This window comes from Plasmopara halstedii (assembly GCF_900000015.1).
Source record: "Plasmopara halstedii genome assembly, contig: Scaffold_323, whole genome shotgun sequence".
Taxonomy (NCBI): domain Eukaryota; phylum Oomycota; class Peronosporomycetes; order Peronosporales; family Peronosporaceae; genus Plasmopara; species Plasmopara halstedii.
In genome coordinates, this window is record NW_020187244.1 from 1,395,468 (window position 1) to 1,411,551 (window position 16,084).

The 16,084-nt window shown below is 46.9% G+C and overlaps 3 protein-coding genes across 3 annotated transcripts; 1 reads left to right on the forward strand and 2 right to left on the reverse strand.

Annotated features, from left to right (window-relative positions):
• Positions 1–7,575: 7,575 nt before the first annotated feature.
• PHALS_15330 (uncharacterized protein) lies at positions 7,576–8,340 on the reverse strand. Its single transcript, XM_024724186.2, has one exon. The coding sequence runs from the start codon at positions 8,199–8,201 to the stop codon at positions 7,935–7,937; it is 267 nt and encodes an 88-aa protein (XP_024575088.1). The 5' UTR covers positions 8,202–8,340; the 3' UTR covers positions 7,576–7,934.
• PHALS_08777 (uncharacterized protein) lies at positions 8,339–9,647 on the forward strand (the record flags this gene model as incomplete). Its single annotated transcript, XM_024724187.1, has 2 exons — positions 8,339–9,210; positions 9,281–9,647. The coding sequence occupies 2 exons, from the start codon at positions 8,339–8,341 to the stop codon at positions 9,645–9,647; spliced, it is 1,239 nt and encodes a 412-aa protein (XP_024575089.1).
• Positions 9,648–10,156: 509 nt separating this feature from the next.
• Positions 10,157–11,728, reverse strand: PHALS_08778 (uncharacterized protein; the record flags this gene model as incomplete). The annotated part of the gene is made up of 1 exon (XM_024724188.1): positions 10,157–11,728. One exon carries the CDS (start codon positions 11,726–11,728, stop codon positions 10,157–10,159), a length of 1,572 nt encoding a protein of 523 aa, XP_024575090.1.
• Positions 11,729–16,084: the final 4,356 nt, after the last annotated feature.

A 16,084-nucleotide genomic window follows, 5' to 3' on the forward strand; every position in this document is an offset into this window, starting at 1 on the left:
AACAGCGGTAAGTACTCCGAGCGGCATGCTCTGGGAGTGGCTGTTGGCGCTTCAATGGCTGTCAAATGCACCAGCAATATTTAATCGTCTTGTTACGCTTTTGTTCAGGCCCCATCGGGCATATGGACAGACATCTTCGTTCACAGTTGTGCAGAGCACGGAAGGCCAGATAAAGAGAACCACATCGTTCATTGAAGAGCAGTGCTCAAGTGCATGCGCACGAATAAGCTGTATGCTAATGCAGATAAGTGCATTTTCGGAGCTGAAAAAATTCCCTATTTTAAGGTGCTTCATTGGGGAGCGTGGCCTTCGAGCGGATCTAGCTAGGGCCATTGTCATTGTGGACTGGCTGACTCCAAAGAGCCAAAAAGACTTGCGCATGTGGCTTGTCCTCACCAAATACTTGAACACGCACAGCGAGAACTACGCGGAGATGGCACGGTCTTTGTCGAATCTCCTTAAGAACAATACGGAATGGTGTTGGAACACTGAGCATCGAGAGGTTTTTGACAGGGTCAAAGGCAGCCTCTTCGTGCACAAATACTGACGTTGCCAGACCTCGATCGTCGTTTTAGTGTTGTCTATGATGCTTTGGACTTTGTCATCGGCTGTGCACTCCTGCAAGCAGACGCCAACGGCCGAGATTGGCTGATCGCGTCCAGATCTCGCCATCTTTTGGCTGCGGTGAGGAACTACCCAGTTCACGACAAGGAATTATTTTCGATGAAGTATGCAGTTGCCACGTTCAGGGCGCACCTGCTTGGCTCCAAGCCGTTTGTAATCTACACAAATCATGCGACATTACGCACTGCGACTCAGTCGTCTCACCTCTTGCAATGGACGACCAGGTGGCTCTTATTCTTCGCAGAATATATTTTTAGGTGGAGTATTAGCCAGGAAAGCAGAATGCTCCGGCTGATACGTTTTCAAGAAGACTGGATTTTGAAGTTACTTATGTCACGACAGTGACGTCGTCAGTGACGAATTTGATCCGCGCCGCATACGTGGGCGATGGTATGTGTGTAGCCCTGCTACAGGCTCTCAGGAGCATGGAATATAGAAACATTCACTAGAGATTGTCGGTGCGATTACTCGCACGGTTACACCGATATTCGTTGAATAACGTGTTGCTGTATTTTAGCACCGATTCGATGGATACGCCACGAATTGTGGTTCCTCACGATAAGGATTTGAAAACCGTATCCTTCATTAGGCCCATGACACTGTTTATCTCGGTCGTGTGAAGACGTGCAGATGTGTGAGTTGCCACTACTGGCAGCACAAGATGTACAAACGTATGTGTGCACGTGTTGGGCAGTTCAGAGGGCGAAACATCTCCGAATTGCGGAAGCGCCGCTGGCCAGTTTACCGGTACCCTTAGGGTGTTGGCAGTCCATGATAATAAGCTCTGTTTGGAGAATATGTCTTTCGACGACGGGAACTCCCGTTGTCAATTGTCTCTGATAAAGACCCACACTTCACTGGGAAGTTTTGGTCGTCAAAATTCTGGGTGCTAGACACCAAGTTGGCTATATCAACAGCGGACCATCCACCGACCGATTGTCAAACTGAGCACGTGAATCGCGTCTTTGAAGACGTTCTTTGCAGCGTCTGCACATAGACGCCGAAGCGCTAAGGCGTCATGCTGTCACTCGTAGCATTTGCTCTGAACAATGGAGTGCATTTCTCTACTGGCTAGACGCTGTTCTACCTGAACGGGCTTGTTAATCCTCGCGTCCCGCTGACGCCACCATCCCATGATTCAGGGCTTGGTGAAGGCGGGATAGCCGAACGGCTAGCTGATGCCAGCCCCCTCACTGTCCGTTAAGAGGTCGATGACTTCCTGCCTACCAGACTGAGTGTCTACCGACACGTTCGCCATACGATGGCTGGAAGCCAAGACATGCAGACGGAAGAAGCAGAAGAAATGTTAAAAACTTTGAGGCGACGAGACCTGGTTTTATAAAATGCTTAAAACTTTCATGCACATGCAGTTTTTGCTGTCTTTATAACAAAACTCTATCCACGGATTATTGGACCTTTTAAGGGCGTGGTCGAGCGAAGCCTTGCGTATACGCTGAGCCTTCCGTAAGGGATGCGCATCGACCCGGTGTTCTATGTAGGCTTGATTAAGCCATAGCGGGATCTGGCGCAAGTGAACGCGAAAGCGTTGGCGCCGGCGTGGATTTCACGGGCCCGCGGCCACCCAGAAGTTAAACCAGCAACTGGTTTTGAGCACGGAGTGCTACAACCTTCATCTCTAATGAAGCCAAGCGCTCCATCGTTGCCTGCAGCGATGCATTCACCTGCTCCACGGCTAGGAGTCGATCCGACAGAGAGCGGTAGTCCTCAACATGAGGCAGCCGGTGGATAACGTGCTCAAAGCTCTCCAGGCCTTTCGCGCGGCGGTATGCGACCCCAGCATGACTCTCAGCGGAGTGCCGATCGCGACAGACATTGTCCTCAAGAGCTCGAAGAGCATCGCGAGTCACCGGATGGCGATCTACCCGGTCATCATCGCCAGCCGCCGACCATCTCGACGAAAATGGTGGTAATAATAGAGACCAGACTATTTTATGCTACACAATCTCGCAATACTTATCCACTATCACGTGGAAAGTCTTATGGGTTGACGACGTCGCCAGGGTCAAACCTAGTTTCTTGTGAAGGGGCGAGTACCCCGACTTCAAGAACTCGTGGGAGTTTGAAGTGCTACTTCGGCTAGACATTCTAGACGTCGTGGACACTTATGTTCACAGGGGTCATGACGTTCCGCATCGTCGTACGCCCCGCGCGTCTCGGCAATAGCCAGAGAATCCGAAGGGCCAGGAGCAAAGCTCAGGCTATGACGTTACGCGGCTGCGTTTGTAGACTCACCTGTGTGAGGGACACAGTGCTCGCGGGAGCGTGATGGATGATTTCATGTGTCGCAGGGTGACAATACGCAGAAAGTCGGCGACGCACCTTGAGTTTGGCAAACTCAAACCGATGATGGCTTTCCACACGCGCGTCCGACTCCTTGTGGTTCAACTGTAATTTGTGCAGCGAGGGAAGTTTTAAATGCCGCTGCACCATCGCTCAAATACCTCTTTGTTATCTGCAGCGGTTTTGCCAAGAGCGAGCACCACAGGAATCTTCCGCATTGGGGGTACAAGAGCGTCTCATCTTTAAGCACGAAGCAGAGGGCGGTACATATCTACCGGGTTTTTGAGGAACCAAAAAGCGAGCTCGGAGAGCTTTTCAAATGGCCGGTGGACCGATCACGTAGGCGCCCAACGATCAAGTGATCGCGTTGTTCACTTCTGTAGTGGGATCCGCCGAGCGGAGGCCGTATTTTACATGATATCCTAGGACCGACCGTGGGTAAAAGCAGACGAAAGCCGCCCTGCGCGCAGCTTTCAACTTTTTCTTCTGTGCCTCCTCGAGGCGATTGGCAGCACTACCTCCCCCGCAAGTCGAGAGATCGGGGAACGGACACGGTATCCGCAAAGTTCGAGCTGGGATCACGTCGCGCCGTTTACGCACCTCACTCTTCTCGTCTTTCCATGCTAGGAATGGAGTATCCGACTCGTTGTCGAGTTCCGGATCCTCGATGAGGACATTCGTCACCCGGGGCGGGCGCGGTATGTAGCGATCGATTACCGAGGGCTTGGGATGTGCTTCCCGTGAAGCCGCGGACGTACTGTCCGGAGATGCACCCCATGCAGAAGAAGAAGGGCTTTGCCCGCGGGCGCCACGGAACCACTATGCTGAGTGGTTTGCGTGTTATAGTCACAGGGCTCATTGAGCGGAGAATGTGCAGGGTTTTTCATAAGAACGTAACAATGTCTCGGGCACGCGAGCCTCGTATAAGGCTACAGTTAAATGCGAATTGTGGATATTCACAATTTTGATGGGGAAGAGTGTAACGGGGTTACACGTACCCTTGTATGAAAGGGCGGGTCACACAAAATGGTGTGACCGCACATAGTTGTGGATACACAAGTTGGTGTAATCACACAATGGTGTGGTTACACCGCAACAAGAAGTCACTACGTGAGTATTATGCAAATAAATTAGGTTTCTCTATCTCATTAGGAAAACTTAAAGTTTTAGATATAGGCGGCTCAGCCGCGGATAAAACAGATGAATGTACTTCTGATTTTAAACAGAAGAGCATCATTGCCTTGGTTAAGGTTCTTAAGTACTGTTGGAGGTAGCGGATTGCGATTCGCTACGCTCGTACTGGCCCTTGTATAGAACGTAAGGTCGGCGACCTTAGCTCAAGTTCCTCTTACCATAGGGCTACGGGAGCCTCGCTGCACAGTGAGCCGCGGCTATCGGATAAGATAATAAGAAGCGATCGGAAATCAGGAATTCGAAGTGTCTGTTACAGGAATGAGTGATATTGTGCCATGGCTATCAGAGTGTGCATGTGATTTTGCAAGGTGTTAACAGTTGTATGGTAGTATTTCCTGCGCCAGAGCCGGTGAAAATGAAACATGACTCCCATTCTGAAAGGGCCGAAGCCTAATTTTATCGATAAGAACTTTTTTTAATGTATCAACACTGCTAAGTCATCAGGATTGGGTGATGTACCTGTTGTGTGGGGCAATGGATCCATAGTTTGTAGTAGCAAAGTCCGATTTCGCTCTCATAATTAGCGATTCAGAGGTACTCATACGTTTTTACCCTCGTTTTCTCCGGTAAAGGCTCGCATTGTGGTTTAACGATCCGAGGGGACATTCCCGATAAATTGCAAGACGTTGAAGTCATGGAAAATGTTACGCTTCGTACCGGAGGAGGAGACGAGCTCTTCGTTCGTCATGAATTAGCCATTCAGTGAAACACTGAACAAGCACATCAAAGAAGAAATGGAACATTTATTCATAATTTTTTTACATTTTATTTTATCTTTTGTTACAGATATTTGCGCTTGGTGACAAGAGATTCACCTCGCATGCTTTTTCGGGAAATGTATGTGTAGGCGTGTTTGAATCTCGCCAGGTTAATCTGATTGAAATGGACGACTCATTTTACGACAAGAACCTGCTTGCAATAAAGTATGATGTTCTTATGTTTAGGGTACACCTGCTCGGTTCTTTGCTAAGATACAGAGCATTCGTCGCTGCAAATATTGACGAAGCCACCCCATTCTTACAAACACCCCAATAAGCCTTCATTGCCAAGTATACTTTGAAGGTAAGATCAAATCGGGTCGGCTTATTGTGCCGGCGGATCTGCTTTCACGTCGCCCCAACTACGGATTCTTACATGTCACGATGGTAGAGTCGCCAATTGACGAGGCTACGTATAACGTCTGGGTTAGAGGCAACGCGTATTGCGTTGGTGAAGGCTCTAGGTAGCGAGGCATTTGCGAGCTTAAATGTTCCTTATCAAAGGCCTATCACACGTTCTTACTGATTTTCTTATCACAAGGCTTGCTGTATCAGAGCACTGACACATTTGAACCTCAACATGTGGTGGTCCTTTTGACGAGGACCTCATGTACAAATAAAGCATGAGATATTAGATTAATTACTGCGGAAGAAGAAAGAGACACTGCATAATGAGCGCTATGAAATGATGGTAAAACGTGTACAAGTCGTAAGCACATTTGTGCAATTGTGTACAACACGCTGAGGGGTATCGGCAAACCGTCAGTATAAAGTTAGATGAAATAAGCGCCAGAAAATACCGATATTGCGATCTTTGTGAACCGTCTGAACCATGATTCATCTCGCTGCTGCCAGCGATGCCGTTACAGGTAAGGATACTTCCAAGCTGTTCATCGACAACTTTTCAGTCAAAAAGTCTTGCCGGTGGTCATTATATGGCCCGCGCTTGATAACAAAGTGCGGGCGAACTTTGTCCAAAGCGCTAACCACCGGATTGAGCATGTTAGCCGCTGATAATATTCGGCCAGATGGTCAGTCGGAACATGTTTGTTGTGTGGTTGAGTATGATACAAAGCACATGCTCGGAGAGACCGTGAACCTAAGCGAGGTACTCCGAAACATTAAGCTCGGATTTAATCATGCATTGCGCGCCTTTACAGGCTCAGATTAATTTTTCTATTGTTTGATATACACTCAAGCTTTTTGACATCGCCATGAAATGGCCACGGAACTGATGAATGAGGTCTGTCGTTCAAATCGACTAGTGTACGGTTGAATTTTAATCACATTAAGCGTTATTCGCCGAGATTGCGACGCTTTGTCTGAGATCCAGAAAAACTCAATAGCAACCCGCCGACTCCAGCAGCAGGCAAAGGCACGCATGCATATATAATGCGATGAAGTTTTCTGCTTGACGATGTAATCGTACCTACAAAGTAGTGATTACCGTCCATACAACGAAGAATTGTTTTGGCTACATTTGCCCACTCACCGTCGTTGCAAAAAGTGGATTGAGATTAACGCTTTAATCCCGAAGAAAATGCAGACATGCCAACGAACATGCTAAGCCGATATAACTGACGATCGCATTTTTAGGAGCGAATGGTTTGTGTAGCGCTTGTTTGGAGAAATAATATCGTCCCCGCTAAAACATCTGTAGATAAGCTATCCACTGCTCTTGACCAGTGATACTGTGCGAAGATGATGGGTGTGTCAAAAACAAACAGTGCGATGACGCTGCAAAAAATGGCAAGTTTCATAATCGACCGCACGCCAAAGAGAGAGCCAATGTGCTGTCATAGCCGAACCATCTCGCGACAGCTAGTCACAGGAGGGTTGTCTCCACCGCCACTGATCAATGAGTGAGGGGTGGCTCGCTTCCACATGGGGAATTAAGCGGTCGGGATGTATACCAGAGCTATCACCAGTATCTATTGAAGCGAAAAAATACCCTCACAATATCGAAGAAATGTAAGGTTCATCTCTGGCGTACACAGGGGTGACATTGTCTCTTGCAACCTGGCGCACCCTCAGCCTTTATATTCCATGAAGAAGCTTAGGTTCACCCGGCATAGATCGCTCCCAACTAACAATTAAGAACCTACCCTGTTTCAAGCTCGAGACATGTGTCAGCTGTCTAATGGCAATTAGTGGCAGTGTTTCCAGTCAAAAGTAGAGGTAGTCGATTTTTATTTGACGTCCGCGCCGTTCTATGTACTTTGAGACGTAAAAAATAAAGCGACGCTGAATCGGACGTCTGCTTCGCTAAACATGGTTTAAAAGTTGTTTGTTGGGCTTAGGGACGCGTCTGCATCATCTGGTGCGCGCATCAAGGGTACAACTTTGTTTTTTTGCCAGATTTCATTATTTAAGGTACGATCAAATGAATAATACGAGTTTCACGCCACTCGATGCTGCTTCAAGCGCAAACATCACTTCTGTGGTGACTTATCGGGTCAGAAAGCGTTGTAGCGATACTTTCTGGCGCTCTGTTTGCCCGAAAAAAACAAGGCGAAGCCTAGCACATTCTATATCTTGTGGAGAATTAACTGTTGTACAATTGTGCAACATAACAATTGCACAAGACCATTTAGTAATTTTGATTATTCGTTGATCATCGGTAATGCGTGATAATATAGTACTAGATCAGATAAAATTAGTCCAAAATATATATCACTCTTTGAATAATAAAGCAAACTGAAAATTTAGTTATCAAACCGTTTAGCGTCTGAAAACCTTCGCGTTTAAATGCGTTTAAATACGCGGACCCGTTCGAGTTGAGCTATGCGCAGGGAAAATTCGTTGTCATTGATATCTATACTAAGTTAAGTCTTGCTTAAATGGAAACTTGTAATCCTTGTTGTACTATCAGCCACACACAATCCATATGTCCCAAAATCCTCATCCATTACAGGACGATTCATGAACACCCTTGCTACCTCTGAGCTTCGCTTCAAGTGCGAGGGGTACAAAAGTGTAATCAGTAAGTCAGTCATTGTAGGGTATGTACCCGTTACAGCACTCCACCATCCAGTATTGCTGAGCTTCGCTCTAAGCTCAAAAATAAGAGTGTACACCGTTCATTACTCCGTTACATCCTCGGTAGCGTGGCTCCACATAACCCTTAAGTGTAGCTCTCATTTGAAACTCGATGTCAAGAGCAAATACTGACTTTAAGAGCGAGCAAGATAGTTTCTCAAACAGGATGTACATCAGCAATCGCATCGTTGTATTGTGACGGGAATGTAGGAAAGCTTTTATATGTTTATCTGTCAAATAAAAGTTGTACTTGAAAATTTTCACGCGACAAAAACACAAGTTCATTTACGTACGAAAGCTGTAATTAATCTTATCCGATAGTATCTTCTAAGACCTGAAGACGAGTCTTGAAATACTTACATCTATTCTTTATTCGTAAGTTGGCAATGTGAGCACAACGCATTCTCCTTAAGTCATTCACAATGGCGTACTGCGGTTCTGTTGGCAGCGTTAACGTGCTAGCAATTATGAGCGCTGATCTTTTCGATGAAACGCAAGAGAATCCGTTCCTTCTTCAAAGTCGATCACCATCGCCTTTCAGGTCAAAAAAGGGAGCTTCGCAGCAAGCTGCATTTATAAATAAAGAAGCAGAACTACCCTGGAGTGATACATGCGGGTCATTGGAATACGATCATCAACCATGCGGCACCGGGTTTTCTTTCAAAGATTCGTCACATTCCCAGCCAACTTCGCCGCAAAGCTCTGTTAGGCGCACTGTCTCCCTTGTCAACCCTGGTGCTACACCGCGTGGCAACTTATCGCGTCGATCAAGCAGTGTGTCTGAAATTTCTGCTTTTCCATCCTCCCCTGATCAGAATCACTTGGAGCAGAGAACTGATAAGCTTGTAGACGACAATGATTTGTACAAACTGATCAGCGCCTTATCTCGTCTCGGACTGACGGATGATACTTCTGAAATTACTCAGGACCAGCTTCGAAAGATAAATTTAATCCTTTCGCGCGAAAAAGCGTCAGATCATGAGACGCTTGGATCAGTGCGAGAAGGCTACTATAGCTGCGATGAAACCGACCGTCGTTCCAACATGTCCAAAAGGAGTCTTTCGAAGAGGAAAAGTTCTTGCGTGTTGCGCCAAGAATTGTGCACATCACCTGGGACCGTCCCGTTTCGTACTGTAAAGAACCTGTTGCGCGGTGGCGGAGTCGCTGGGCGCACCACATTGAAAGGAGGACCAGATGCTCAACACTCGAAAATAGCAAGCACAATATCTTCCCGTTTGAAAGTCAATCAGAAGTTTGTGCGGCCAGCGATTCTTACTGACGCTTTCAATCGAGTGTACGTTCTGCTTTCCCTTTTCATTTCTATTAGTTTGATCCTTACGAGTTGCTGGGTTTCATACAACTAGAAGCGTCATGAAGCTAGGTACGAGATCGCTAAAAGTGCAGGCGAAGCATATTACTCTCGCCCAGCAGTGGGATAAAGATCTATGCGATCGCGAGGAGGTCGATTCTGGCATGCCGTCACCAAAAGGTCAGCTCAGAAATAACTCTACTATTACGTTGGACACCTTAGACAAAATTGGTACACGTGCTGCATGTCCTGTGCATCTTCTTGATAAGGAAAAGGCCGACTACTCTCGCGTTAGTGCTCGCGTGGACTGCTATAATAACGTCCGTAGTCCGAAGCGCAATCTTCAGCGCCCGTCCACCTGGCTGGTTGGTGCTGCTCTAGATGCACATATAACATTACATGAGAAGCAAATAAAGCCTTAAACATTTGACATTACGAAGCTACTGTGGTATCCATTCTATAGCGTACTTCCTTTAAACGTTCCAATATACTCCGGTCGTTCCAATATACTCCGGTATATTATACGATTTGTAATTGTCTTAGCCAAAGCTGAATATCTGTAAAGCAAAACACTGATTACTTGATTACTTGTACATTGAGAATAACAATAGCTCTGCCCAAGGCCTGCTAACATTGGTACATGCTGATTGATGAGACAATCGATACTTTGCTAAGAAAACGTGATAAAACAACTTCGATGGCTGCAGCAAAATTGCTCCTGCATGCAAATGAACACCGGCTCGCCTGACAAATATAGTAGCTACCTTCACCCAGCATACGTTTCTCACGCAATTACGAAGAGACTGCGCCAATTCCAGCACCTCTTCGTATCATACTGTTGGCACTGGTGCCTCAGTTGGAATGCTTAATATACCTTGTGGCTTCTTAAATTTGCTAATAGTTGGAATTTTCACACTTGTGCTAACTGACATCACGTTTGTTGAATATTGATTTGAGCATCAATTCGATGCTGGCGTCCACGGTAACTGTTTCCATACTTCCCTTCGCTATGAGCCATGCACATTCCATTGCGTTGTGCCCACTTCGAGCAGCCGCTTGGGTGGCCACAGCGGCGACCACCACCATGTGAGCGGCAGAAGCCATCGCCTTGTGAGCTTTTCGTGCAGCCTTCCACACGACAGCGCACGCCTCCACCATGAGCCTTGCACATGCCACGCGACTGCGCTGCCTTCACGCATCCTTCTACCGTGCAGCGCTTGCCACCTCCGTGAGTAATGCACAAACTTCCACTCTGGCTCGCACGAGAACATCCTTCAACATTGCACCGCCGGCCGCCTCCATGGGCCTTGCACAGTCCACGTGACCGCGATAAGTTCTGGCAGCCTTCGGCTGTACACATCTTGCGACGTTTCCCCTTGATTCCCGATCCAGCAGACGTCGGAGTAGGCGCCACAACCATCGAAGATACGCTGCTGAGCGCTGCAGCTGCCGCCAGCACCTTAGCTTGGCTATCACCATCGTCAGAATAGGCGCTGCTGAAACTTTCCTCACGCGCACGAAGTGGCCTTGCTGGAATTGTTGTGTATTTGTTTTCTATTTGACCCGCCGATGACCCCTTTATGGTCGTCTGCGTCATATCCTGCGAATTTAGATCACGACATAAGGACGCAATGTCCTCAAGCAGCGGCCGAGGCCCACGCGTCGTCACATACGCCGAGTTTTTAGGATTTTGCCTTTGATCGTGAAAATCAGGTGGGGGCGTCGGTAACAGTGCATCTTGTAGCCGCCGCATATCCATGCTGTTCGTGTCCATGGGCGTAGGGGTGTCTTTGTTGAAGTCGTAGGGCGACGGCAAGAGTGTCACATCGGGAGTTGGAGTACTCAGCTGACTCATCCATTCTTCCATCACATACGAAAATGGTGCAGATGGCGCCCCTGTGGGACCAACGTTTGGCTGAGCCGGGCTCAAAAGATTTTGAGCCTGGCGTGGCGGGCGTAGTGGGCGAATAGCGTCCGTTAAAGGACTGCGACCTTCAGACGTGGGTAGAGCATTAAATGAGGTCGTTAGCGGAGTAAGCATACCAGGGGAAGGGAGCGACGATAGTGCAGGTGATGGTGCCGACCGAAAAGAGCAGGCAGCGGACGGCACCGGCTCGAGACTAGGAAAGGCCGCTTCACGCGCAGCAGCATCGTAATCCAGAGGAGATGAAAGACTTACTGCAGGACCTGCTGAAGTAGGGGCCGAAGAGGTGACAGAGGCAGGAGTGAGACGTTCATACTTGACAACAGGCGCTACCTGCGCGACCGGTGTGATGCGCTCGTACTTGACGCCCGGATAAAAGCCGCTGATAGTGCTTAAGTGGTGACTCTGATGGCTGTAGTTGTTTGTATAGCCTGCGGTAGCCGAGCCCGTGGCATTTGCGTAAGCACGCGACTCGGTGCCGTTAAGACGCTGATTTAGCTCGTTCTGTCCATCTTTGCGCTTGCGGCCGATAAGAGATAACAGCTCAAAAGGACGACCAAGTTTTTCTCCCAGCGGCATCACAAGCAGCGTTTAATGTAGCGGTAGTGGTCTTCGCTTAGGTCTTATTGCTGTTTCCTCTTTGGATGGTACTGGCGTTCTGCAGGCTTCCAGTGGCTAGTGTCTGAAAAAGCAGCAACGCGCAAAATATTTACGTACAGTATTTTTTTAAGTAAAGGTTTTATTATTGACTGGATTTATCATTACCAAACCCTACTGGTCCTTAATAGTTTCAATGTTGACGCCCGCCTCTTGCGTCTCGTTCACCGGGACATCCTCCCTGTCTCTGAGTATTAAACCAATAAGATCGGTAAAATATGACATAATAAATATAGCATAATGTCTTTCAAGCAATAAAAGAAAGCATTACGCTGTTGTTCGTATAAAAGTACAATTATCCTGTACGCTTACAGCAAAACTTCTAAGGAAAGAGTGCCAGATGCTAACAGAAAAAAGACATATGATGTTGCGATTAATTGCATTTTAGACTGGCTTTTGACTGCACAAAAAAATCTGTGCTCGATCAGAAAAAGGTTGCAGCAATTGTACGAATTGCACGAGGACTATTCCGTATCTTCCGTTTCTAGTTGACAGTATCACAGGTATATTGTCGCTGCAATCTTCCTCGCCTCTTACATGTATTTATAATCAGAGACTAATCCGACGACGATATGCCGTGCGAAGCCAAGCCTGTCAACAATTTATTTCCTGTGAGTACTCCTTAGATTAAGTGCCTCCTTTTGTCATACCGAAGTCGCAAAATTCATTACTAGGAATATTTATCAAGTCGCTTTACGAAACAAACCGGGCACAATACTGAGTGCACTCCAAATGAAAATACTTCCGCTCTTACGAAAATACATGCTTCTTATACGTCAGCTACCAGAGCGCTATTAAAAACGTCGTTCAGTTACCTGTCTCGTCATGATCTGATGGCGATCTGGTGACGCAAATCATTTATTGCAGACCGCTTGATGTGCATGGGAACTGAATAGATACTCTGGCACGATTTGTCGACAAGCGCTGAATCAGATATTACTTTGCTTCTGAAAATACAAATTCAGACATACTAGATACAAAAAATAGTAGAACTTCTGAAGCTGGTACAATATGTAGATATTATAAACCTCGAAGGAAAAAGAAGTAGTGCGAGGATCACTTACAGAATTTACAAGTGCTCCAACAGAACTTTGGCAGCGCAGATTACTTCTTCTCTCCATATGTATTTCTTATTATATTGACGTGAGAAACGCATGTCGATTGTATATTTTGCTCGGAACCAATGTAGTAGTGGATAATCGTTGAGTAAAGAGAATGTCAGGAGTACGAGATATATCTTGCCTTCCTAGGCAGAGCAACAAGCAAGCGTACTGCGTAACTTTATAAACATCAGCGGCATGCTACCGCTATTTTACAGGAGGAAAAGAAATTAAAAACTTCTGGTTCAATACATGGTGTTGCAGCAATGATAGTATCTGAATTATATTCAGTTAATTTTGCTGTCACATAGCATCCATGTCAGGACTGATGTCTTAGAATAAAATCGGATGATTGTATTCTCCTTCCCTTTCTTAGACCGTGTAATAGAAGAAGCAAGAAAGGTGACTGATAGGTAGTAGTGGAACGGGGTACTGCTGTTTAGGGCATCCCGAGTACCCATCTGAATGCCTTATTCAGGGTAGCAGAAGCGGACGACGAGACACAGACGATACGCTCCATCCGCTATCGGAACGCTAAAAATCAGATGAGGTTTTTGAGTGTCCATTCTCGAAGTTGGCACGTAGATGGTGCGTAAATGGATCCAGCTTGTGGGGGAAGATGGGAACACGCTGACGTCGACGTCTTCCGTTGCCGTGGATGTTGAGGATGTGGATATGCTGCTAGTGGCAGTAAAAGAGGAGTACAAGACAGTCATCTTGTAGGGGTTGCTGTATCCGATCTCACAGTGTTCGAGAACAGCGTGCAAAACAATCTCTGACGCCAGGCTCATCAATTGAAGCATTTGGGGCATCAGAGAATGTAGCACTCGTTGTGTTTGTTCCTGATGCCGACGATGGAGATATCTGTCTTTTGCGCACATTTCTAATCGCGAACTCGTTTTAGTGAGGGCAGTCACTTCATCAGAGTACAGCCATTTATCTCTAATTTCCGCAGTAATTTTTGCCGTCATCAAGATCTTCGGAAAGGACATCAAAAGACGATAAAGGATTTTTAAGTACTGGCGCTCACGTGCGGGTATTATTTGATTGGCATTCAGTACTTACAGCGATGAACGCAATTTCGGACGTTTTGAAAAAGAAGAAGCACAAACGCTTTTATATGGTGGCCATTTTCGTGGTAGCCGTCAATTCATACCCCAATTTAATAGTCAAATTAATATTAGAATACATTTTTTTTGCAAAGAGCAATTAATACCATTAGCTAATTATAAGCGTGAACGGTACGCCACTTGCCGTTCGGCTTCCGAACACAAAACGAACGTGGGTGTCGAATGGGAAGTTTTGCTCTCACGCTTTATTCCTGCCTCGTGCTTCGCACGGAAAAGGCGTCAATGACGTTGCACTACACCTTGGGCAGGGGCCAATGGTGTGTTGCGCAATATTCGGTTTTCGGAACCAGTCGATCTCATGTCGCACGCCTCGGTCCGGAGGTAGGATCGACAGTGGGTCCTTGGAGACGACATCTTGAAACTTCTTTACTAAAGATTTGTACGGATCCGAGGTTTTTTCAGGATCGAAGATCTTCTTTGTGCATTCAGCACCCTCTCGGTGTGGAACAGGACAGCTTCATCCAAAAGCGAAGGACATTTCGGCCACCTCAAGAGGAGCATCCACCGCGGAAATAGCCTCGAGGGTGACGTCGCCGTCTTCCTCTCCCGTTACACCGTTGACGACGGTTTATAGCTGTGTGCTGTAGTTTACGCTAGACACACTCTTGGTAAGGGTCGACGACCAGCGTCTTGCAGAAATATATGGCAACGCCGTCTCCTCTCTATCGATGTTTCACGTCTTCTCGAGACCATTGGAACACGCCTTCAGCGTCGTCCAGTGTTTCCACTCCCTGCTCCAACGGAGCCTTGATGTTATTAACAACATCCGACGAAGATCTGCTATTTCTGCAGTCTTCATCTAGTGGATAACGTGCCACTCCACGCTCATCAGAAGGGCCTTGCCTCATACCTCGTCCGCCCATGCCCACTCTTGACATGCAGCAACTGCTTCGAAACGTGAGCAGTGCTCGGTAGACTGCGTGCCACTTCACGCGCATCACTAGGGCCTCGCCTCTGATGCTTTGGACGTCGTCCGACCATGCCACTCTTCTCGAGGCTGTGCCCTGCTGACCTCTACCTATCTGAAGCGTAACAAAATCCAGTTTATTTCCAGTAGGGCGCCCCGAGCCTACTGGGTATTGTCGTTTCCCCGCGACAAACCAGAAGACTGGTAAGCAGCGAGACGTCGGTTCGATGAACCTTTATGCACCTTGCGCAGGGAACAATCAGTCCGAAGATGTCGAGTGTCTCCACAGGCAAAATACCGTCGGCTTTCGAACGCTGCTCGGCAGCTCGGAGCTCTACCTTCACTTTCTCAGTATTGCTGAGATCCATTGGCTCAGGCTTGCTCGACGACCTTTGAGGGTGTGCATATAAACCATGTCGTGCCGACTTAAAGCTGAACTCAATGCCACATTTACCACTTATTCAAAGGGAGAGATTTACATGAACCCTTGTATAAAGCGTTTGTATTACTCAAGTTAGTGTAATCACACAGTGGTGTGGTTACACCGTAACTAGAAGCCACCACGTGGCTGAATTGCCAGTAGTAAATTACTATATTTCTTAGGTTTCGCTATATTCATTAGGTATTACTATATAAATGAAAAAAACCTAGGGTGCCGCAAATAAAATTGAAATGTACAGTTGACATCTTAAACGAAAGAGTTAAATAGCCTTGCATTATGGTTGTAGTTACTTTTGGCGATAGCGAATTGCGATCCGCTACACTCGAACTGGTTCATGTGTAGACCGTAAATTAGGTAGTCTTAGCTTAGCTTTCTCTAAGCAAAGAGCTACGGCAGCTTCGGTGCATTTGGTTGCACTCATGACTGATCCTCTGTGAGGATGGAGAAATTCTCCTATTTGCCCCAGAGCATGCGGGACAGGCTTCAGTTGAAAGTTTGTCTATATTAATGTGTATAGACGTAGTGACTTCTCAATTTTACCTAGCTGTATATACTATACTGTATCAACTCTAATATACAAATTAGTATTGAACTGTACCGTGCAAATTCGAACATGAATTCTGGCTCAGTGGTTAGGGTGTGCTGGCTCCAAGCTGTTGAGTGAGGGTTCGAGTCCCGTTACGGTTAAAGTTAGGAAGC